The sequence below is a fragment of the Ambystoma mexicanum genome, chromosome 4p, assembly GCF_040938575.1.
Source record: "Ambystoma mexicanum isolate Mex_15411 chromosome 4p, UKY_AmexF1_1, whole genome shotgun sequence".
Classification (NCBI taxonomy): domain Eukaryota; kingdom Metazoa; phylum Chordata; class Amphibia; order Caudata; family Ambystomatidae; genus Ambystoma; species Ambystoma mexicanum.
The window spans coordinates 231,745,913-231,770,433 of NC_090927.1; the positions used below are offsets into that span (position 1 = coordinate 231,745,913).

The following is a 24,521-nucleotide window of genomic DNA, read 5'->3' on the forward strand; positions in this document are numbered from 1 at the left end:
TGGACTCCTCGGCAGCAGAAGGGGCAGCTGGGACCCCACAGGACCCAACAGGGGAAGATGGCACAGAGTCATCCAGGTTGGTGGGGGGTTTGGTGGAGGAGGAGCCGTGCAAGCACCAGGGACGGGGTATAGAGGTGGGGATCCCACTGGTGCTAGTGGTGCAGTGCAGGACCAGGGACAGGAGGCAGCAAAGCCCGCCGCGGAGGTGCCTGTGTGCAATCCTGTCCCCGATCCTGTCCCTGCATCATCTTGCACCAGCAGGGATGCCTACGTCCAGACCCGTTTTCAGGCAGGGGATGAGCTGACGTCAACTGGCCTTCCTCTGCCTGCGGACGTGGCCATCCAGGTCCGGGTTGAGCCTGTCCTGGCTGGTGTGGCGTTGCGTCAACGGGCCATGCGAGGTGACCTGCAGTCTTTTCATGGAGAGACTGCACGTCATCTCGAATGGCTCGTTGACCACGTCAGCCTGCTGGGACAGGTCACCCAGGCCAGATTCCTCCGTCTAATGGGGCTTGCTCCGACCCCCTCCTCAACTGGACCCCCTATGCGCCAGTCGTCCTGTGTGCCATCTTCCCACCCATCAGTCACCTGGGTGCCCTGTGGAGCTGCCTCTGACGGTGCGGCCAGGCTGGTGGAGGAGGCATCCCTGCCACAGTCGGGAGTCAGAGGTCCAGCAGGGGTGGCCACATCAACAACTGCACCCCAGCCGGCGGAGGATGTGCAGGCAGCAGGAGGCAGTGCACGGGCAGAGGCAGAGCAGCAGCAGCAGCAACATGGTGGGAGACATGAAGGCTCGGGGCTTTCGACATCGGAGGGGCAGGCATCGGCCGGAGGGCAGGGGGACCCAGGACAGAGAGTGTCTTCCGTGTGGCAGCGGTTGGGCCACGCCATAGGTGCGGAGCGGCGGCGGGCGGAAGAGGCGCGGCTCACAATGGTCACGGCGGAGAACTCCATGCGGAGGGCCCTGAGGCGGGCCGAGTGCCTCGAGGCAGTCCGCAGGGGGTTGGAGGAGGACACAGCGTCGTCCCTGCAGACCCTCGGGGCCATGGAACTGGACCGCCTCCGGGACATCGAACAGGAGTTCGATGATGCCCTGGCCCGGGACACCACGGAGTGAGCCGCTGGACTTGCCCGCCGCCTTTGTATATAGTTCTTTAGTTTTAGGTTTCCTTTCTTTCTTATTATGATTTGGAGTCGACGGACACTGCTCCACTTTTTGTATATGGTTGATTTTTAGATAGGTTTTTTAGTAGGTTTCCTTTGTTCAGTTGGGCTCATGGACCCTTGGTATTTTTTTACATAGTTATTCCTTGCATGGAGATTTTTTTACATTTGACTTTGGACAATATATTTTGGGATTCTGATTTGCCGTTTTGTGTTTTCATACGGACATGCAGCTTTTCTTTTTTCTCATTCACATTGTAATGTGTTTTCTTTCTTTAGCATTCTTTATTTTTTTCAATACAATTTTGTTTCCATACATCACTGTGTGGTTTCATCTCATTGGTTTCATGCATGTCATGTTGGGTGTTTTCCCATTCAATTGCAACCATTGTGTGTGACAGACATGGGTTCATTAGCTTCATGAACATTGGGGGTGTAACATGTGATTTCCATTTCCATGTGGGTGAATGGGTTACTTGGTAGGGCTTTTTGGCTGTGGAGGCTGACCATTACGCACATGATTGGGGATTGTGAGGACCTGGTGGGGGCTGCCCCTGCACTGCTGGGGGGTGGGGTGGTGGGAGACATGAGTGGGGGCCTGCTGGAGGCTGCCCCTGGTGGCTGGGGGGTGGGGGTGGTGGGAGACATGAGTGGGGGCCTGGTGGAGGGTGACCCTGGATGCTGGGGGGTGGGGGTGGTGGGAGACATGAGTGGGGGCCTGGTGGAGGGTGGCCATGGTGGCTGGGGGATGGGGGTGGTGGGAGACATGAGTGGGGGCCTGGTGGAAGCTGCCCCTGCACTGCTGGGGGGTGGGGGTGGTGGGAGACATGAGTGGGGGCCTGCTGGAGGCTGCCCCTGCACTGCTGGGGGGTGGGGGTGGTGGGAGACATGAGTGGGGGCCTGGTGGAAGCTGCCCCTGCACTGCTGGGGGGTGGGGGTGGTGGGAGACATGAGTGGGGGGTGGCCATGGTGGCAGGGGGGTGGGGGTGGTGGGAGACATGAGTGGGGGCCTGGTGGAGGGTGACCCTGGATGCTGGGGCGTGGGGGTGCAGGGGGACATGAGTGGGGCCTGGTGGAGGCTGCCCCTGGTGGCTGGGGGGTGGGGGTGCAGGGGGACATGAGTGGGGGCCTGGTGGAGGCTGCCCCTGGTGGCTGGGGGGTGGGGGTGGTGGGAGACATGAGTGGGGGCCTGGTGGAGGGTGACCCTGGATGCTGGGGGGTGGGGGTGGTGGGAGACTTGAGTGGGGGCCTGGTGGAGGGTGACCCTGGATGCTGGGGGGTGGGGGTGGTGGGAGACATGAGTGGGGGCCTGCTGGAGGCTGCCCCTGCACTGCTGGGGGGTGGGGGTGGTGGGAGACATGAGTGGGGGCCTGGTGGAGGGTGGCCATGGTGGCAGGGGGGTGGGGGTGGTGGGAGACATGAGTGGGGGCCTGCTGGAGGCTGCCCCTGGTGGCTGGGGGGTGGGGGGCGTGGGAGACATGAGTGGGGGCCTGGTGGAGGCTGCCCCTGCACTGCTGGGGGGTGGGGGGGGTGGGAGACATGAGTGGGGGCCTGGTGGAGGCTGCCCCTGGTGGCTGGGGGGTGGGGGTGCAGGGGGACATGAGTGGGGGCCTGGTGGAGGCTGCCCCTGGTGGCTGGTGGGTGGGGGTGGTGGGAGACATGAGTGGGGGCCTGGCGGAGGGTGACCCTGGATGCTGGGGGGTGGGGGTGCAGGGGGACATGAGTGGGGGCCTGGTGGAGGCTGCCCCTGCACTGCTGGGGTGTGGGGGGGGGTGGGAGACATGAGTGGGGGCCTGGTGGAGGCTGCCCCTGGTAGCTGGGGGGTGGGGGTGCAGGGGGACATGAGTGGGGGCCTGGTGGAGGCTGCCCCTGGTGCTGGGGTGTGGGGGTGGTGGGAGACATGAGTGGGGGCCTGGTGGAGGGTGGCCATGGTGGCTGGGGGGTGGGGGTGGTGGGAGACATGAGTGGGGGCCTGGTGGAAGCTGCCCCTGCACTGCTGGGGGGTGGGGGTGGTGGGAGACATGAGTGGGGGCCTGCTGGAGGCTGCTCCTGCACTGCTGGGGGGTGGGGGTGGTGGGAGACATGAGTGGGGGCCTGGTGGAAGCTGCCCCTGCACTGCTGGGGGGTGGGGGTGGTGGGAGACATGAGTGGGGGCCTGGTGGGGGGTGGCCATGGTGGCAGGGGGGTGGGGGTGGTGGGAGACATGCGTGGGGGCCTGGTGGAGGGTGACCCTGGATGCTGGGGGGTGGGGGTGCAGGGGGACATGAGTGGGGGCCTGGTGGAGGCTGCCCCTGGTGGCTGGGGGGTGGGGGTGGTGGTAGACATGAGTGGGGGCCTGCTGGAGGCTGCCCCTGCACTGCTGGGGGGTGGGGGGGTGGCAGACATGAGTGGGGGCCTGGTGGAGGCTGCCCCTGCACTGCTGGGGGGTGGGGGTGGTGGGAGACATGAGTGGGGGCCTGGTGGAGGGTGGCCATGGTGGCAGGGGGGTGGGGGTGGTGGGAGACATGAGTGGGGGCCTGCTAGAGGCTGCCCCTGCACTGCTGGGGGGTGGGGGTGGTGGGAGACATGAGTGGGGGCCTGGTGGAGGCTGCACCTGGTGGCTGGGGGGTGGTGGGAGACATGAGTGGGGGCCTGCTGGAGGGTGGCCATGGTGGCAGGGGGGTGGGGGGGGTGGGAGACATGAGTGGGGGCCTGGTGGAGGGTGACCCTGGATGCTGGGGGGTGGGGGTGCAGGGGGACATGAGTGGGGGCCTGGTGGAGGCTGCCCCTGCACTGCTGGGGGGTGGGGGGGTGGGAGACATGAGTGGGGGCCTGGTGGAGGCTGCCCCTGCACTGCTGGGGGGTGGGGGGGGGGTGGGAGACATGAGTGGGGGCCTGGTGGAAGCTGCCCCTGCACTGCTGGGGGGTGGTGGGAGACATGAGTGGGGGCCTGGTGGGGGGTGGCCATGGTGGCAGGGGGGTGGGGGTGGTGGGAGACATGAGTGGGGGCCTGGTGGAGGGTGACCCTGGATGCTGGGGGGTGGGGGTGCAGGGGGACATGAGTGGGGGCCTGGTGGAGGCTGCCCCTGGTGGTTGGGGGGTGGGGGTGCAGGGGGACATGAGTGGGGGCCTGGTGGAGGCTGCCCCTGGTGGCTGGGGGGTGGGGGTGGTGGGAGACATGAGTGGGGGCCTGGTGGAGGGTGACCCTGGATGCTGGGGGGTGGGGGTGGTGGGAGACATGAGTGGGGGCCTGGTGGTTGGTGACCCTGGATGCTGGGGGGCGGGGGTGCAGGGGGACATGAGTGGGGGCCTGGTGGAGGGTGGCCATGGTGGCAGGGGGGTGGGGGTGGTGGGAGACATGAGTGGGGGCCTGCTGGAGGCTGCTCCTGCACTGCTGGGGGGTGGGGGTGGTGGGAGACATGAGTGGGGGCCTGGTGGAGGGTGGCCATGGTGGCAGGGGGGTGGGGGTGGTGGGAGACATGAGTGGGGGCCTGCTGGAGGCTGCCCCTGGTGGCTGGGGGTGGGGGTGGTGGGAGACATGAGTGGGGGCCTGGTGGAGGGTGACCCTGGATGCTGGGGGGTGGGGGTGCAGGGGGACATGAGTGGGGGCCTGGTGGAGGCTGCCCCTGGTGGCTGGGGGGTGGGGGTGGTGGGAGACATGAGTGGGGGCCTGCTGGAGGGTGGCCATGGTGGCAGGGGGGTGGGGGTGGGTGGGAGACATGAGTGGGGGACTGGTGGAGGGTGACCCTGGATGCTGGGGGCTGGGGGTGCAGGGGGACATGAGTGGGGGCCTGGTGGAGGCTGCCCCTGCACTGCTGGGGGGTGGGGGGTGGGAGACATGAGTGGGGGTGTGGTGGAGGCTGCCCCTGCACTGCTGGGGGGTGGGGAGGGGTGGGAGACATGAGTGGGGGCCTGGTGGAAGCTGCCCCTGCACTGCTGGGGGGTGGGGGTGGTGGGAGACATGAGTGGGGGCCTGGTGGGAGGTGGCCATGGTGGCAGGGGGGTGGGGGTGGTGGGAGACATGAGTGGGGGCCTGGTGGAGGGTGACCCTGGATGCTGGGGGGTGGGGTGCAGGGGGACATGAGTGGGGGCCTGGTGGAGGCTGCCCCTGGTGGCTGGGGGGTGGGGGTGCAGGGGGACATGAGTGGGGGCCTGGTGGAGGCTGCCCCTGCTGGCTGGGGGGTGGGGGTGGTGGGAGACATGAGTGGGGGCCTGGTTGAGGGTGACCCTGGATGCTGGTGGGTGGGGGTGGTGGGAGACATGAGTGGGGGCCTGCTGGAGGCTGCCCCTGCACTGCTGGGGGGTGGGGGTGGTGGGAGACATGAGTGGGGGCCTGGTGGAGGCTGCCCCTGGTGGCTGGGGGGTGGGGGTGGTGGGAGACATGAGTGGGGGCCTGCTGGAGGGTGGCCATGGTGGCAGGGGGGTGGGGGTGGTGGGAGACATGAGTGGGGGCCTGGTGGAGGGTGACCCTGGATGCTGGGGGGTGGAGGTGCAGGGGGACATGAGTGGGGGCCTGGTGGAGGCTGCCCCTGCACTGCTGGGGGGTGGGGTGGGTGGGGGGGGTGCGAGACATGAGTGGGGGCCTGGTGGAGGGTGCCCCTGCACTGCTGGGGGGTTGGGGGGTGGGAGACATGAGTGGGGGCCTGGTGGAAGCTGCCCCTGCACTGCTGGGGGGTGGGGGTGGTGGGAGACATGAGTGGGGGCCTGGTGGGGGGTGGCCATGGTGGCAGGGGGGTGGGGGTGGTGGGAGACATGAGTGGGGGCCTGGTGGAGGGTGCCCCTGCACTGCTGGGGGGTGGGGGGGGTGGGAGACATGAGTGGGGGCCTGGTGGAGGGTGGCCATGGTGGCAGGGGGGTGGGGGTGGTGGGAGACATGAGTGGGGGCCTGCTGGAGGCTGCCCCTGCACTGCTGGGGGGTGGGGGTGGTGGGAGACATGAGTGGGGGCCTGGTGGAGGGTGGCCATGGTGGCAGGGGGGTGGGGGTGGTGGGAGACATGAGTGGGGGCCTGCTGGAGGCTGCCCCTGGTGGCTGGGGGGTGGGGGGGTGGGAGACATGAGTGGGGGCCTGGTGGAGGCTGCCCCTGCACTGTTGGGGGGTGGGGGTGGTGGGAGACATGAGTGGGTGCCTGGTGGAGGCTGCCCCTGGTGGCTGGGGGGTGGGGGTGGTGGGAGACATGAGTGGGGGCCTGCTGGAGGGTGGCCATGGTGGCAGGGGGGTGGGGGTGGTGGGAGACATGAGTGGGGGCCTGGTGGAGGGTGACCCTGGATGCTGGGGGGTGGGGGTGCAGGGGGACATGAGTGGTGGCCTGGTGGAGGCTGCCCCTGCACTGCTGGGGGGTGGGGGTGGTGGGAGACATGAGTGGGGGCCTGGTGGAGGGTGACCCTGGATGCTGGGGGGTGGGGGTGCAGGGGGACATGAGTGGGGGCCTGGTGGAGGCTGCCCCTGGTGGCTGGGGGGTGGGGGTGCAGGGGGACATGAGTGGGGGCCTGGTGGAGGCTGCCCCTGGTGGCTGGGGGGTGGGGGTGCAGGGGGACATGAGTGGGGGCCTGGTGGAGGCTGCCCCTGGTGGCTGGGAGGTGGGGGTGGTGGGAGACATGATTGGGGGCCTGGTGGAGGGTGACCCTGGATGCTGGGGGGTGGGGGTGGTGGGAGACATGAGTGGGGGCCTGGTGGAGGGTGACCCTGGATGCTGGGGGGTGGGGGTGCAGGGGGGCATGAGTGGGGGCCTGGTGGAGGGTGGCCATGGTGGCAGGGGGGTGGGGGTGGTGGGAGACATGAGTGGGGGCCTGCTGGAGGCTGCCCCTGCACTGCTGGGGGGTGGGGGTGGTGGGAGACATGAGTGGGGGCCTGGTGGAGGGTGGCAATGGTGGCAGGGGGGTGGGGGTGGTGGGAGACATGAGTGGGGGCCTGCTGGAGGCTGCCCCTGGTGGCTGGGGGGTGGGGAGGGGTGGGAGACATGAGTGGGGGCCTGGTGGAGGCTGCCCCTGCACTGCTGGGGGGTGGGGGTGGTGGGAGACATGAGTGGGTGCCTGGTGGAGGCTGCCCCTGGTGGCTGGGGGGTGGGGTGGTGGGAGACATGAGTGGGGGCCTGGTGGGGGGTGGCCATGGTGGCAGGGGGGTGGGGGTGGTGGGAGACATGAGTGGGGGCCTGGTGGAGGGTGACCCTGGATGCTGGGGGGTGGGGGTGCAGGGGGACATGATTGGGGGCCTGGTGGAGGCTGCCCCTGGTGGCTGGGGGGTGGGGGGGTGGGAGACATGAGTGGGGGCCTGGTGGAGGCTGCCCCTGCACTGCTGGGGGGTGGGGGTGGTGGGAGACATGAGTGGGGGCCTGGTGGAGGCTGCCCCTGGTGGCTGGGGGGTGGGGGTGGTGGGAGACATGAGTGGGGGCCTGCTGGAGGGTGGCCATGGTGGCAGGGGGGTGGGGGTGGTGGGAGACATGAGTGGGGGCCTGCTGGAAGCTGACCCGGCACTGCTGGGGGGTGGGGGTGGTGGGAGACATGCATTGTTGATCAGTAGTGCAAGGTGACATGTGGGTTGGCTGGTGGGCATGCCCATGGTGGATGGGCTGCCTGCGGGACATGAGCAGGGGTGCAGGGTAGTCCCCCGTGGTGTGGGCTGCCTGCAGGGGCCATGGAGGTTGTGGAGCGTACACCTGGGAGGACCCACACGGCCAATTCTCCCCAGAACCCCTGAAATACACATTCCCTGCTGAAATCGCGTGTGGAACTTCCCGCGCACCCCTGAAATACACGTACCCTGCTCGCACTGGCACTATCGCATGTGGAACTTCCCGCGCACCCTGAAATACACGTACCCTGCTCGCACTGGGACAATCGCGTGTGGAACTTCCCGCGCACCCCTGGAATACACGTACCCTGATGGAATCGCGTGTGGAACTTCACGAGCACCCATGTAATACACGTACCCTGCTCGCACGGGGCCAGTCGCGTGTTGAACTTCCCGCGCACCCCTGCAATACACGTTCCCCGCTTGGCGTTTGCTGTCTGCCAGCCCGGTGAACTGGTCCAGGGTTAGCGCAGCCCTTTGCGATGATTTAGCGATTTTGATGGCTTTTCCTTGCGCAAGGGCGTTCTTGGGGGCGTTACTGGCGCTGCTGCAGGGTCGCTGCGATTCTCTGCGCCACGGCTGGCTTGGAAGCCTAAAATCCATGAATACGCTGTGCGCGGAAATCGGTTTTAGCGCACGTGCCTGGCGCAGTCAATCGCACGCGGACACTCTGCGCCAGCCGCTTGCGACACTTTTCTGCGAGATTCTATGAATTACCCTGTGAGTTTTCTCATGAAGATAGGCCCTGGTCCGCTTTCCCCACTTTTCTAGAATCAGATATTCTTGCTGCCATCCTTGGGCTGAAATCAGCGTCTCCCACTGATCCTATTCCGCTGTCGCTTTTGAAGGAAAACTCGAGGGCTATTATCTCTCAAGTTAATGCAGCTGTAAATGCCTCATTTAGGGAGGGTGTTATCCCATCTACACTTAAACACGCCCTTGTGATCCCTTTATTAAAGAAACCCTCACTTGATCCTGAGGTGTTAGTGAACTCTCAGCCTATTTCTCTGCTCCCATTTCTTATGAAGGTGTTGGAGGCCCTGGTTTCCCCTCTTTTCTCCACTTTCCTGGAATCCACATCCTATTTTGATCCTTTCCAGTCTGGGTTCCGGCCTGGCAGGGGAACTGAATCAGTCCTGAACTCGGTGCTCGATGACCTGGCTTTCTGGTGGACCAGGGGGGTGTCGGCGCAGTTGTTCTGTTAGACCTCTCAGCTGCGTTCGACACCATTGACCATACCACCCTTATTTCCCGCCTTTCTACTGCCGGGCTGTCTGGCAGAGTCTTGGACTGGCTTGTCTCCTTTCTGGCCGACCGCTCACAATCTGTGTCTCTCCCTCCTTTTCGCTCTAGCCCAGTCTCATTATCGTGTGGTGTTCCGCAGGGGTCTGCCCTTTCCCCGATTCTTTTTAACTTGTATATTTGGCATCTTTTGGCTCTCCTTCACTCCCATGGTTTCCGCTATTATTCCTATGCTGACGACACCCAAATTCTGGTCCGTCTTCACCTTAATCATGCCAATTCGGCCAGTTGATTTAGGTTGTGTCTTCAGGAGGTCAGGAACGGATGTCATCAAACTGTCTTAAATTAAATGGTACCAACACGGACGTATTGGTGGTCGGTACCACCTCACCTCTCCTTTATTGGACCAATGATTGCTGGCCGGGCTCTCTTGGCCTTCTCCCGGTCCCTGTGGCATCCGTAAAGAATTTGGGTGTTATTTCCTCCTCTCTTGCGGTGGATGCCCAGGTGGCGGCACTATGTAAGAGCGGTCATTTTAAACTGCGCATACTCCGGAAGGTTCTCCCTTTTGTGCCGAAAAAATGCTGTGCTCCGGTGGTAGCAGCACTCATTTTGAGTGGTCTGGATTACTGCAACTCACTGTATCTTGCCCAGCCCTGCTTTGTGATTCATCGGCTGCAGTTACTGCAGAACGCTGCTGTCAGAGCCACTCTCCGGCCCCCTATTGGAGCCCACATTGCCCCTTTGCTGAGGCAGCTCCACTGGCTTCCGGTGGAAAAGTGGATATTGTTTAAATCCTTGTGTATGGTACATCGGGCTTTCAACGGCCATGGGCCTGAATATAGTCAAGAAAGGTTCCTCCATTACATACCTACATGATGTCTCCGCTCTGTCGGGGGGAAATTCTGCCGGGGTCGGCCGGGCCGTCCGTAGACCTCCGGGCAGGGAGGCCCCAACTCCTCCCGTATATCCCAAAACAGATAGAGTATGAGACACACGCAAGAAGCAAGGTGACTCTGCTGTTTATTATACAAAACGGCAGGGATGGGTCAAGGACCGTACGCGTCCGTCCTGACACACACACACAATCGTGGGGCTCGCAGGCCCTTTTTACCTTAATATGACGCACTACTTGCATCACCTTAGAAAGTTTAGCAAAAAACCTATTTCCACTCTGGATTGGTTACTCGAGTGGTAGGGTTAGTATAGCATACATATAGAGAACAGTGTTAGTGGTTGAGGGTTAGTCAGGTGATATACTTGGGCTGTCCCTTCAATTTGATACATGAAAATTGTTACATGAAGACCTCTGAGGATTGGTCAATGTTAATGGCGTCAGTGATAAGAACTGACCACAAAAGTGATGGGTTGAAGGTTTCAAATGAATCTAAACCACTGGCAATTGCTCTGGGCCAACCTTCCACACCACCGTTTTTTAGCCCGTCTGCGCCATTGCAAAAGGGGACCAGCCATGTGCAAATCAGTCAGCAGCTGCCGCCACCGAAGGTAGCAGCCCAGCCCGAACTGCTAGGCCAGGTCCCCTCTGCACAGAAAACCAAGCAACCCCAGACATGTTTCGGCCTTGTTGGACCTCCTCAGTGAGGTGCAGCCTGGTTCCCTGTGGCGCAGCGAGCAAGGGACCCACGTCTGGGCATACCCTCTCTCACAAGGAGAAACAAACTGACCACAAAAGTGATGGGTGGAAGGTTTCAAATGAATCTAAACCACTGGCAATTGCTCTGGGCCAACCTTCCACACCACCGTTTTTTAGCCCGTCTGTGCCATTGCAAAAGGGGACCAGCCATGTGCAAATCAGTCAGCAGCTGCCGCCACCGAAGGTAGCAGCCCAGCCCAAACTGCTAGGCCAGGTCCCCTCTGCACAGAAAACCAAGCAACCCCAGACATGTTTCGGCCTTGTTGGACCTCCTCAGTGAGGTGCAGCCTGGTTCCCTGTGGCGCAGCGAGCAAGGGACCCACGTCTGGGCATACCCTCTCTCACAAGGAGAAACAAACTGACCACAAAAGTGATGGGTGGAAGGTTTCAAATGAATCTAAACCACTGGCAATTGCTCTGGGCCAACCTTCCACACCACCGTTTTTTAGCCCGTCTGCGCCATTGCAAAAGGGGACCAGCCATGTGCAAATCAGTCAGCAGCTGCCGCCACCGAAGGTAGCAGCCCAGCCCGAACTGCTAGGCCAGGTCCCCTCTGCACAGAAAACCAAGCAACCCCAGACATGTTTCGGCCTTGTTGGACCTCCTCAGTGAGGTGCAGCCTGGTTCCCTGTGGCGCAGCGAGCAAGGGACCCACGTCTGGGCATACCCTCTCTCACAAGGAGAAACAAACTGACCACAAAAGTGATGGGTGGAAGGTTTCAAATGAATCTAAACCACTGGCAATTGCTCTGGGCCAACCTTCCACACCACCATTTTTTAGCCCGTCTGCGCCATTGCAAAAGGGGACCAGCCATGTGCAAATCAGTCAGCAGCTGCCTCCACCGAAGGTAGCAGCCCAGCCCGAACTGCTAGGCCAGGTCCCCTCTGCACAGAAAACCAAGCAACCCCAGGCATGTTTCGGCCTTGTTGGACCTCCTCAGTGAGGTGCAGCCTGGTTCCCTGTGGCGCAGCGAGCAAGGGACCCACGTCTGGGCATACCCTCTCTCACAAGGAGAAACAAACTGACCACAAAAGTGATGGGTGGAAGGTTTCAAATGAATCTAAACCACTGGCAATTGCTCTGGGCCAACCTTCCACACCACCGTTTTTTAGCCCATCTGCGCCATTGCAAAAGGGGACCAGCCATGTGCAAATCAGTCAGCAGCTGCCGCCACCGAAGGTAGCAGCCCAGCCCGAACTGCTAGGCCAAGTCCCCTCTGCACAGAAAACCAAGCAACCCCAGACATGTTTCGGCCTTGTTGGACCTCCTCAGTGAGGTGCAGCCTGGTTCCCTGTGGCGCAGCGAGCAAGGGACCCACGTCTGGGCATACCCTCTCTCACAAGGAGAAACAAACTGACCACAAAAGTGATGGGTGGAAGGTTTCAAATGAATCTAAACCACTGGCAATTGCTCTGGGCCATCCTTCCACACCACCGTTTTTTAGCCCGTCTGCGCCATTGCAAAAGGGGACCAGCCATATGCAAATCAGTCAGCAGCTGCCGCCACCGAAGGTAGCATCCCAGCCCGAACTGCTAGGCCAGGTCCCCTCTGCACAGAAAACCAAGCAACCCCAGACATGTTTCGGCCTTGTTGGACCTCCTCAGTGAGGTGCAGCCTGGTTCCCTGTGGCGCAGCGAGCAAGGGACCCACGTCTGGGCATACCCTCTCTCACAAGGAGAAACAAACTGACCACAAAAGTGATGGGTGGAAGGTTTCAAATGAATCTAAACCACTGGCAATTGCTCTGGGCAAACCTTCCACACCACCGTTTTTTAGCCCGTCTGCGCCATTGCAAAAGGGGACCAGCCATGTGCAAATCAGTCAGCAGCTGCCGCCACCGAAGGTAGCAGCCCAGCCCGAACTGCTAGGCCAGGTCCCCTCTGCACAGAAAACCAAGCAACCCCAGACATGTTTCGGCCTTGTTGGACCTCCTCAGTTAGGTGCAGCCTGGTTCCCTGTGGCACAGCGAGAAAGGGACCCACGTCTGGGCATACCCTCTCTCACAAGGAGAAACAAACAGACCACAAAAGTGATGGGTGGAAGGTTTCAAATGAATCTAAACCACTGGCAATTGCTCTGGGCCAACCTTCCACACCACCGTTTTTTAGCCCGTCTGCGCCATTGCAAAAGGGGACCAGCCATGTGCAAATCAGTCAGCAGCTGCCGCCACCGAAGGTAGCAGCCCAGCCCGAACTGCTAGGCCAGGTCCCCTCTGCACAGAAAACCAAGCAACCCCAGACATGTTTCGGCCTTGTTGGACCTCCTCAGTGAGGTGCAGCCTGGTTCCCTGTGGCGCAGCGAGCAAGGGACCCACGTCTGGGCATACCCTCTCTCACAAGGAGAAACAAACTGACCACAAAAGTGATGGGTGGAAGGTTTCAAATGAATCTAAACCACTGGCAATTGCTCTGGGCCAACCTTCCACACCACCGTTTTTTAGCCCGTCTGCGCCATTGCAAAAGGGGACCAGCCATGTGCAAATCAGTCAGCAGCTGCCGCCACCGAAGGTAGCAGCCCAGCCCGAACTGCTAGGCCAGGTCCCCTCTGCACAGAAAACCAAGCAACCCCAGACATGTTTCGGCCTTGTTGGACCTCCTCAGTGAGGTGCAGCCTGGTTCCCTGTGGCGCAGCGAGCAAGGGACCCACGTCTGGGCATACCCTCTCTCACAAGGAGAAACAAACTGACCACAAAAGTGATGGGTGGAAGGTTTCAAATGAATCTAAACCACTGGCAATTGCTCTGGGCCAACCTTCCACACCACCGTTTTTTAGCCCGTCTGCGCCATTGCAAAAGGGGACCAGCCATGTGCAAATCAGTCAGCAGCTGCCGCCACCGAAGGTAGCAGCCCAGCCCGAACTGCTAGGCCAGGTCCCCTCTGCACAGAAAACCAAGCAACCTGTAGGGTATTTTGTGGAGATTTGGGGCCTGACGGTATTTTATTACCGCCGAAAAATAACTTAGCAATAATCACTCTTTGTATTCAGATTTGGCCATGTGCAACAATAATACAATGGACATGCATTATTTCAGCACCCAGACCTGCATATTTGGTATACGTGGTTGGTGGTATTTTGGTGAGCATAATTCCCTTGTTTTATTTGTGGCCCCAATGTCCAGAATCCCTTATCTTTGCTTAGATTTTTCGTGTGATCACTAGAGAGACCTCAGACCTACATTTTAGGAATACCACATTTTTCAGTGATAGTGTTGGTGTGCCACCATGGGCGAACTCACTGACTTATTTACGACAGAGAGCTATATATGGTAGTCTTGTGGTAATTTCCACTACCTTATATACGGTAGGGAGCTATGTTCAGAGAGTCTCTCTTCCCGTTGGCTCATGTACCTCCAACGAGCTATGCTACAGTCACTCACAATTATTCATACTGATTCTGACATGCACACATCTGTCTTAAAATGACCATTGCACTGTTTAAAAATCTCCCCACATCATCGGCATTGTAATGGTAAATAGTAAATACACCACCCGTCTGTTTTCAAATATTTTTCTGTATTATAAAAGTTGCATTTAAACACGATCTCATTCTTTACAGAAATAAATAAAATGGTACAGTAAAAGCATTGTCTATGACACACTGCAAAGAGCGTGGCGGAGAACAGAACTCAAATTGCAACATTGGTATTTGATTAAGACACGCACAGGAATCCCCTTTCCTACACTGACTGCATATTTTCGTGCACACACGGCTCCCACGCTTATGTAATTACCTTATCTGTTCAGAGTTTTCTTCAGTTGTTTTCCTTCGGAATGTGGTTCCCTTGAAGATTAACCCCAGTAAAAGGATCGCCTTTCCTTTTCAAACCGGGGTCATTGCCTGGAATTCTTAGCTTTTGCAGATAGGAATGCCTCCAACCAGGAAAAGGTCTTCCTCCCAGCTCTGCCAAATCTTGACTGTAGCAGGACGCAGGAATCTGCATTCAGTCAGGAGTCCCACAGTCAGGTCTTCTCCCCAGTAGTGCAGAAAAATGTCTGCCTGTCTTTTTCCCCGATACTGCCCACTAAAACTTTCATCTCAGCCCTCTGTATGACGTGTCCCAATGAAATCCATCATCTCCCATCCTCCTACTCTCAACAATAGCTTCGCTTATACATTTGCAATTGTTGCAAATCTGACTTCCTTCTTCCTGCAGTTACTGTGCACAAAAACACGGAGAATCAGGCAGAGAAGAGAAGAAAAAAAATCTGCACACACATTTAAATGGCTTTCAGAGTATGCCTAATTCTGCAGTGGAGAACACATTTTATTAGTGGGTTATGTTAAATAAGGTTTTATTAGTCAGGTTAATGGTTAATAGGTTAGCTGTTAATTTTCAAATGTGTCTCTCGCACCATAGGCATTTCAGGTGAAAAATAGTGTGCATTTTTAAATGAGCACGTGTGCTTTTAACTGTAAAAATAGATTTGCATCTTATATGTTAAAATCGTTTTTTGACTGAATAGCCTGTCTTTCCTTGTTAATCTGGTAACCCATATAGCAATGCACCGCACCCTTGTGGTGGTGCTGCAAAAAAAATGTGCTACTTGTGCAGTAGTGCTGTACTCTGTGCTGTTTGCTACCTGTGTAGTAGTGCTGTACTCTGTGCTGTTTGCTACCTGTGCAGTAGTGCTGTACTCTGTGCTGTTTGCTACCTGTGCAGTAGTGCTGTACTCTGTGCTGTAACATGCCAAATATCCTTACAAACCCCAGACATGTTTCGGCCTTGTTGGACCTCCTCAGTGAGGTGCAGCCTGGTTCCCTGTGGCGCAGCGAGCAAGGGACCCACGTCTGGGCATACCCTCTCTCACAAGGAGAAACAAACTGACCACAAAAGTGATGGGTGGAAGGTTTCAAATGAATCTAAACCACTGGCAATTGCTCTGGGCCAACCTTCCACAACACCGTTTTTTAGCCCGTCCGCGCCATTGCAAAAGGGGACCAGCCATGTGCAAATCAGTCAGCAGCTGCCGCCACCGAAGGTAGCAGCCCAGCCCGAACTGCTAGGCCAGGTCCCCTCTGCACAGAAAACCAAGCAACCCCAGACATGTTTCGGCCTTGTTGGACCTCCTCAGTGAGGTGCAGCCTGGTTCCCTGTGGCGCAGCGAGCAAGGGACCCACGTCTGGGCATACCCTCTCTCACAAGGAGAAACAAACTGACCACAAAAGTGATGGGTGGAAGGTTTCAAATGAATCTAAACCACTGGCAATTGCTCTGGGCCAACCTTCCACACCACCGTTTTTTAGACCGTCTGCGCCATTGCAAAAGGGGACCAGCCATGTGCAAATCAGTCAGCAGCTGCCGCCACCGAAGGTAGCAGCCCAGCCCGAACTGCTAGGCCAGGTCCCCTCTGAACAGAAAACCAAGCAACCCCAGACATGTTTCGGCCTTGTTGGACCTCCTCAGTGAGGTGCAGCCTGGTTCCCTGTGGCGCAGCGAGCAAGGGACCCACGTCTGGGCATACCCTCTCTCACAAGGAGAAACAAACTGACCACAAAAGTGATGGGTGGAAGGTTTCAAATGAATCTAAACCACTGGCAATTGCTCTGGGCCAACCTTCCACACCACCGTTTTTTAGCCCGTCTGCGCCATTGCAAAAGGGGACCAGCCATGTGCAAATCAGTCAGCAGCTGCCGCCACCGAAGGTAGCAGCCCAGCCCGAACTGCTAGGCCAGGTCCCCTCTGCACAGAAAACCAAGCAACCCCAGACATGTTTCGGCCTTGTTGGACCTCCTCAGTGAGGTGCAGCCTGGTTCCCTGTGGCGCAGCGAGCAAGGGACCCACGTCTGGGCATACCCTCTCTCACAAGGAGAAACAAACTGACCACAAAAGTGATGGGTGGAAGGTTTCAAATGAATCTAAACCACTGGCAATTGCTCTGGGCCAACCTTCCACACCACCGTTTTTTAGCCCGTCTGTGCCATTGCAAAAGGGGACCAGCCATGTGCAAATCAGTCAGCAGCTGCCGCCACCGAAGGTAGCAGCCCAGCCCAAACTGCTAGGCCAGGTCCCCTCTGCACAGAAAACCAAGCAACCCCAGACATGTTTCGGCCTTGTTGGACCTCCTCAGTGAGGTGCAGCCTGGTTCCCTGTGGCGCAGCGAGCAAGGGACCCACGTCTGGGCATACCCTCTCTCACAAGGAGAAACAAACTGACCACAAAAGTGATGGGTGGAAGGTTTCAAATGAATCTAAACCACTGGCAATTGCTCTGGGCCAACCTTCCACACCACCGTTTTTTAGCCCGTCTGCGCCATTGCAAAAGGGGACCAGCCATGTGCAAATCAGTCAGCAGCTGCCGCCACCGAAGGTAGCAGCCCAGCCCGAACTGCTAGGCCAGGTCCCCTCTGCACAGAAAACCAAGCAACCCCAGACATGTTTCGGCCTTGTTGGACCTCCTCAGTGAGGTGCAGCCTGGTTCCCTGTGGCGCAGCGAGCAAGGGACCCACGTCTGGGCATACCCTCTCTCACAAGGAGAAACAAACTGACCACAAAAGTGATGGGTGGAAGGTTTCAAATGAATCTAAACCACTGGCAATTGCTCTGGGCCAACCTTCCACACCACCATTTTTTAGCCCGTCTGCGCCATTGCAAAAGGGGACCAGCCATGTGCAAATCAGTCAGCAGCTGCCTCCACCGAAGGTAGCAGCCCAGCCCGAACTGCTAGGCCAGGTCCCCTCTGCACAGAAAACCAAGCAGCCCCAGGCATGTTTCGGCCTTGTTGGACCTCCTCAGTGAGGTGCAGCCTGGTTCCCTGTGGCGCAGTGAGCAAGGGACCCACGTCTGGGCATACCCTCTCTCACAAGGAGAAACAAACTGACCACAAAAGTGATGGGTGGAAGGTTTCAAATGAATCTAAACCACTGGCAATTGCTCTGGGCCAACCTTCCACACCACCGTTTTTTAGCCCATCTGCGCCATTGCAAAAGGGGACCAGCCATGTGCAAATCAGTCAGCAGCTGCCGCCACCGAAGGTAGCAGCCCAGCCCGAACTGCTAGGCCAAGTCCCCTCTGCACAGAAAACCAAGCAACCCCAGACATGTTTCGGCCTTGTTGGACCTCCTCAGTGAGGTGCAGCCTGGTTCCCTGTGGCGCAGCGAGCAAGGGACCCACGTCTGGGCATACCCTCTCTCACAAGGAGAAACAAACTGACCACAAAAGTGATGGGTGGAAGGTTTCAAATGAATCTAAACCACTGGCAATTGCTCTGGGCCATCCTTCCACACCACCGTTTTTTAGCCCGTCTGCGCCATTGCAAAAGGGGACCAGCCATATGCAAATCAGTCAGCAGCTGCCGCCACCGAAGGTAGCATCCCAGCCCGAACTGCTAGGCCAGGTCCCCTCTGCACAGAAAACCAAGCAACCCCAGACATGTTTCGGCCTTGTTGGACCTCCTCAGTGAGGTGCAGCCTGGTTCCCTGTGGCGCAGCGAGCAAGGGACCCACGTCTGGGCATACCCTCTCTCACAAGGAGAAACAAACTGACCACAAAAGTGATGGGTGGAAGGTTTCAAATGAATCTAAACCACTGGCAATTGCTCTGGGCAAACCTTCCACACCACCGTTTTTTAGCCCGTCTGCGCCATTGCAAAAGGGGACCAGCCATGTGCAAATCAGTCAGCAGCTGCCGCCACCGAAGGTAGCAGCCCAGCCCGAACTGCTAGGCCAGGTCCCCTCTGCACAGAAAACCAAGCAACCCCAGACATGTTTCGGCCTTGTTGGACCTCCTCAGTTAGGTGCAGCCTGGTTCCCTGTGGCACAGCGAGAAAGGGACCCACGTCTGGGCATACCCTCTCTCACAAGGAGAAACAAACAGACCACAAAAGTGATGGGTGGAAGGTTTCAAATGAATCTAAACCACTGGCAATTGCTCTGGGCCAACCTTCCACACCACCGTTTTTTAGCCCGTCTGCGCCATTGCAAAAGGGGACCAGCCATGTGCAAATCAGTCAGCAGCTGCCGCCACCGAAGGTAGCAGCCCAGCCCGAACTGCTAGGCCAGGTCCCCTCTGCACAGAAAACCAAGCAACCCCAGACATGTTTCGGCCTTGTTGGACCTCCTCAGTGAGGTGCAGCCTGGTTCCCTGTGGCGCAGCGAGCAAGGGACCCACGTCTGGGCATACCCTCTCTCACAAGGAGAAACAAACTGACCACAAAAGTGATGGGTGGAAGGTTTCAAATGAATCTAAACCACTGGCAATTGCTCTGGGCCAACCTTCCACACCACCGTTTTTTAGCCCGTCTGCGCCATTGCAAAAGGGGACCAGCCATGTGCAAATCAGTCAGCAGCTGCCGCCACCGAAGGTAGCAGCCCAGCCCGAACTGCTAGGCCAGGTCCCCTCTGCACAGAAAACCAAGCAACCCCAGACATGTTTCGGCCTTGTTGGACCTCCTCAGTGAGGTGCAGCCTGGTTCCCTGTGGCGCAGCGAGCAAGGGACCCACGTCTGGGCATACCCTCTCTCACAAGGAGAAACAAACTGACCACAAAAGTGATGGGTGGAAGGTTTCAAATGAATCTAAACCACTGGCAATTGCTCTGGGCCAACCTTCCACACCACCGTTTTTTAGCCCGTCTGCGCCATTGCAAAAGGGGACCAGCCATGTGCAAATCAGTCAGCAGCTGCCGCCACCGAAGGTAGCAGCCCAGCCCGAACTGCTAGGCCAGGTCCCCTCTGCACAGAAAACCAAGCAACCTGTAGGGTATTTTGTGGAGATTTGGGGCCTGACGGTATTTTATTACCGCCGAAAAATAACTTAGCAATAATCACTCTTTGTATTCAGATTTGGCCATGTGCAACAATAATACAATGGACATGCATTATTTCAGCACCCAGACCTGCATATTTGGTATACGTGGTTGGTGGTATTTTGGTGAGCATAATTCCCTTGTTTTATTTGTGGCCCCAATGTCCAGAATCCCTTATCTTTGCTTAGATTTTTCGTGTGATCACTAGAGAGACCTCAGACCTACATTTTAGGAATACCACATTTTTCAGTGATAGTGTTGGTGTGCCACCATGGGCGAACTCACTGACTTATTTACGACAGAGAGCTATATATGGTAGTCTTGTGGTAATTTCCACTACCTTATATACGGTAGGGAGCTATGTTCAGAGAGTCTCTCTTCCCGTTGGCTCATGTACCTCCAACGAGCTATGCTACAGTCACTCACAATTATTCATACTGATTCTGACATGCACACATCTGTCTTAAAATGACCATTGCACTGTTTAAAAATCTCCCCACATCATCGGCATTGTAATGGTAAATAGTAAATACACCACCCGTCTGTTTTCAAATATTTTTCTGTATTATAAAAGTTGCATTTAAACACGATCTCATTCTTTACAGAAATAAATAAAATGGTACAGTAAAAGCATTGTCTATGACACACTGCAAAGAGCGTGGCGGAGAACAGAACTCAAATTGCAACATTGGTATTTGATTAAGACACGCACAGGAATCCCCTTTCCTACACTGACTGCATATTTTCGTGCACACACGGCTCCCACGCTTATGTAATTACCTTATCTGTTCAGAGTTTTCTTCAGTTGTTTTCCTTCGGAATGTGGTTCCCTTGAAGATTAACCCCAGTAAAAGGATCGCCTTTCCTTTTCAAACCGGGGTCATTGCCTGGAATTCTTAGCTTTTGCAGATAGGAATGCCTCCAACCAGGAAAAGGTCTTCCTCCCAGCTCTGCCAAATCTTGACTGTAGCAGGACGCAGGAATCTGCATTCAGTCAGGAGTCCCACAGTCAGGTCTTCTCCCCAGTAGTGCAGAAAAATGTCTGCCTGTCTTTTTCCCCGATACTGCCCACTAAAACTTTCATCTCAGCCCTCTGTATGACGTGTCCCAATGAAATCCATCATCTCCCATCCTCCTACTCTCAACAATAGCTTCGCTTATACATTTGCAATTGTTGCAAATCTGACTTCCTTCTTCCTGCAGTTACTGTGCACAAAAACACGGAGAATCAGGCAGAGAAGAGAAGAAAAAAAATCTGCACACACATTTAAATGGCTTTCAGAGTATGCCTAATTCTGCAGTGGAGAACACATTTTATTAGTGGGTTATGTTAAATAAGGTTTTATTAGTCAGGTTAATGGTTAATAGGTTAGCTGTTAATTTTCAAATGTGTCTCTCGCACCATAGGCATTTCAGGTGAAAAATAGTGTGCATTTTTAAATGAGCACGTGTGCTTTTAACTGTAAAAATAGATTTGCATCTTATATGTTAAAATCGTTTTTTGACTGAATAGCCTGTCTTTCCTTGTTAATCTGGTAACCCATATAGCAATGCACCGCACCCTTGTGGTGGTGCTGCAAAAAAAATGTGCTACTTGTGCAGTAGTGCTGTACTCTGTGCTGTTTGCTACCTGTGTAGTAGTGCTGTACTCTGTGCTGTTTGCTACCTGTGCAGTAGTGCTGTACTCTGTGCTGTTTGCTACCTGTGCAGTAGTGCTGTACTCTGTGCTGTAACATGCCAAATATCCTTACAAACCCCAGACATGTTTCGGCCTTGTTGGACCTCCTCAGTGAGGTGCAGCCTGGTTCCCTGTGGCGCAGCGAGCAAGGGACCCACGTCTGGGCATACCCTCTCTCACAAGGAGAAACAAACTGACCACAAAAGTGATGGGTGGAAGGTTTCAAATGAATCTAAACCACTGGCAATTGCTCTGGGCCAACCTTCCACAACACCGTTTTTTAGCCCGTCCGCGCCATTGCAAAAGGGGACCAGCCATGTGCAAATCAGTCAGCAGCTGCCGCCACCGAAGGTAGCAGCCCAGCCCGAACTGCTAGGCCAGGTCCCCTCTGCACAGAAAACCAAGCAACCCCAGACATGTTTCGGCCTTGTTGGACCTCCTCAGTGAGGTGCAGCCTGGTTCCCTGTGGCGCAGCGAGCAAGGGACCCACGTCTGGGCATACCCTCTCTCACAAGGAGAAACAAACTGACCACAAAAGTGATGGGTGGAAGGTTTCAAATGAATCTAAACCACTGGCAATTGCTCTGGGCCAACCTTCCACACCACCGTTTTTTAGACCGTCTGCGCCATTGCAAAAGGGGACCAGCCATGTGCAAATCAGTCAGCAGCTGCCGCCACCGAAGGTAGCAGTCCAGCCCGAACTGCTAGGCCAGGTCCCCTCTGCACAGAAAACCAAGCAACCCCAGACATGTTTCGGCCTTGTTGGACCTCCTCAGTGAGGTGCAGCCTGGTTCCCTGTGGCGCAGCGAGCAAGGGACCCACGTCTGGGCATACCCTCTCTCACAAGGAGAAACAAACTGACCACAAAAGTGATGGGTGGAAGGTTTCAAATGAATCTAAACCACTGGCAATTGCTCTGTTCTTCCATTCTCCCACTTCAGCTCTCATTCTGCTTTTTTGGTCAAGGTCCCCCGATTTAGACTGACTCATACTGGCAGCCGGGCCTTTTTTGTGGCTGCCACCAAGGCCTGGAATGCTACTCCCCTGCCATTGCGGATGACAGCTGATCACCTTACCTTTCGGCGCATGCTCAAAACATTTGTGTTTTGATTTGTTATATGGTAGCTCTGTACTTATCCCAGTGCCAGGGTGCCTTCGGGTGTTTTTGCGCTCTATAAAAGCGTCTAACAATAAATACCATAACAGGAACTTTCAGGCAGACCATTACACTCAGAGGAGCCACAATTCAAGACCTATGCTCATTTGAACGTAACTGTAGTTCCTTCTAACTTTCCTTTATACATGACATGGCAGCTCACAGTGGTTTATGACTATTCTGTAAGTAAGGAAAAGGGTGTTTGTTCTCCAGTTCCCTTACCCATTGGCTCACACTGACACCCAGGCATTGTGGAGTGACTCAAAGACTGACCATCCCTGAGCAAAATGTATACTCACAGCACCAGAACATGTGATGCATAAAACTGCTAGACTATTAAGGTATACAGAAGATCAGACATCTGGACCATCCCTCTCTATTTACTATGTTTGCCTCTGTCTGCAGTTGCCTTTCACACAGTCTATTCTTGCCATAGTCACTCTTGGCCATTAGGCTTGGCAGTCCCAGAATTCATATTTTGGAATTTGTTTTGTGGGAGAAATTAAAGGTACTCCTGGGCAATAAAAGCTGACATGCTTCAAGGGTCTACGTGTTCACATCTATAGAGTCCATCACACAGCCACGCTCAACTATGAGAATGACCATTTCCCAGAATCTGCCTCCTTGTACCTATTCCCTTCTCATTGGGGCTGATTTGTTTAGGCCCCACATTTCTGCAGTCCTGATTTATGATCTATGTTGGGTGGATCGGAATGCATTTAAGCTATCATAGCAACTATCCTTCTTACTTCAACCTCCAGCACCTCAGTTTCTATCCCCCTGTTTCTTTTATCTGTCCCCCATTGCTTCACCCTTCCGATTTCCTTTCCTTCGCAGTCTACTGTCTTGACCCCCCAGGTGGGGGCTCAATCTGACAATTCCAGACAAGTCTCAGCAGTTCTGCAGCACTACAGCTGCAATGTGGTACAATATAATACATGCCTAGCACAACATTGTAAATGAGCCGTACTTGTTAGAAAACATCAAATAAAGTACAGGATGAGTAACTTCTCATATGTGTAATGCGATCCTCACCATCACCCACCGCTGCCTCGATAACACTGTCTGTCCCGGGCTACCTGACTGAGAGTCTCTCCAAACCAGCCGCGTCCAGGCCCACACGGACTGGTTATGCCAACCGCCTATGTATTCTTAGGTTCAAGCGTGCCAAAGCTGAAGGTGCCAGCTTCCCTGTCTCTGCGGATATGCTCTGGAACTCCCTTCCCCCTACCTTGAGATCCGAGCCTTCCTACACCTTGTTCCGAAAGAGATATAAAGCCCACCTGTTTCATTAGCAGTCCTTGCCCTGCAAACTGTTTGTGACTACCTAAGCTGTAACCAGTGCCTGGACACCCACGGCTTAAGCGTGTTATACAAATGTATAAAGAAATAAAATAAGTGCACCAATGTAAATGAAAAAACACAGTGATGTTTATTAAAACTCCATTGGCTTATAAGTAGTTTTAATAAACCTATTTTGTTCTATGTAGTTACAGGAGAGGGTGAAGTAAGAGTCACATTCAAGACTGAGGAAAGAATCCCAACACCACCCACTGGTAAGTAGCTGCAGCCTCTTGACTTTACTGACTCCGTTTAGGACCTACCTTTTCGGTAATGGCATTTACTGATGACCATTTGTTATATTGTATTGCACACATGCATGTGTATTTCTGCAACCTGGACAGGTGTAAGGCGAATATTACCTGCTCAATGCTGCCTGCACAAGTGTTTGCAATTCATTGTCAGTTCTTGGTGATGTCACCTCGGTTACTTCAGCGCATCATTTCTGCTGCAGGGAAAGGACTATACTAGTAGATTTCATAACATGGGCTGCACTATGATCGTATTCTCTCCTACAATCCTCTGCAATCCTGCATACGGGGACAGGTTAATGAAAGCTTTCTTGACAACAGCTACAGGATCCCACATTGAGAGCCCCCGAGGGATAAGGCTCATATCCCCCCAACAGCATTACATTTTGTAGAATTCCTCATGTTTGAGGTCTCTGGTCGCTTGAGAGCAGCATGTTTTACTCACAAGAAAATCCCATTAGCTGTACTCCCAGGTGACCTCTTGCAGGATGGGCACAAAGTGGTGGACGTGGCAGCCAGGGGCCATTCTTATTGTGAGTTCCTGACCAGGATAGCTCCCCACATAATGGCCACAATCAGGCGAAGGAGATACGTGAGTGAACTTGGGGGGGGGGGGATGTCGATTAGCACTGAAAGCATACCAAAGTCCTTCTCTGTACCCTTTTCTGAACAGGATACTACTCCATCTCCTAAAAATGGAAGAATCACCCTCCGCTAACGCTCACATTGTTCCCCCTCCCTGACA

The 24,521-nt window shown here is 56.0% G+C and overlaps 1 protein-coding gene across 2 annotated transcripts in view; it reads left to right on the forward strand.

Moving 5' to 3' along the window:
* The window catches only part of PKHD1 (PKHD1 ciliary IPT domain containing fibrocystin/polyductin), a 4,356,595-nt gene that overhangs the window by 2,757,680 nt on the left and 1,574,394 nt on the right, over nucleotides 1–24,521 (forward strand). For both annotated transcript variants that reach the window (XM_069605754.1, XM_069605755.1), the window contains one exon: nucleotides 23,675–23,740. In XM_069605754.1, coding sequence (XP_069461855.1) covers nucleotides 23,675–23,740 — 66 coding nt within the window. The remainder of the gene's footprint in view (nucleotides 1–23,674; nucleotides 23,741–24,521) is intronic.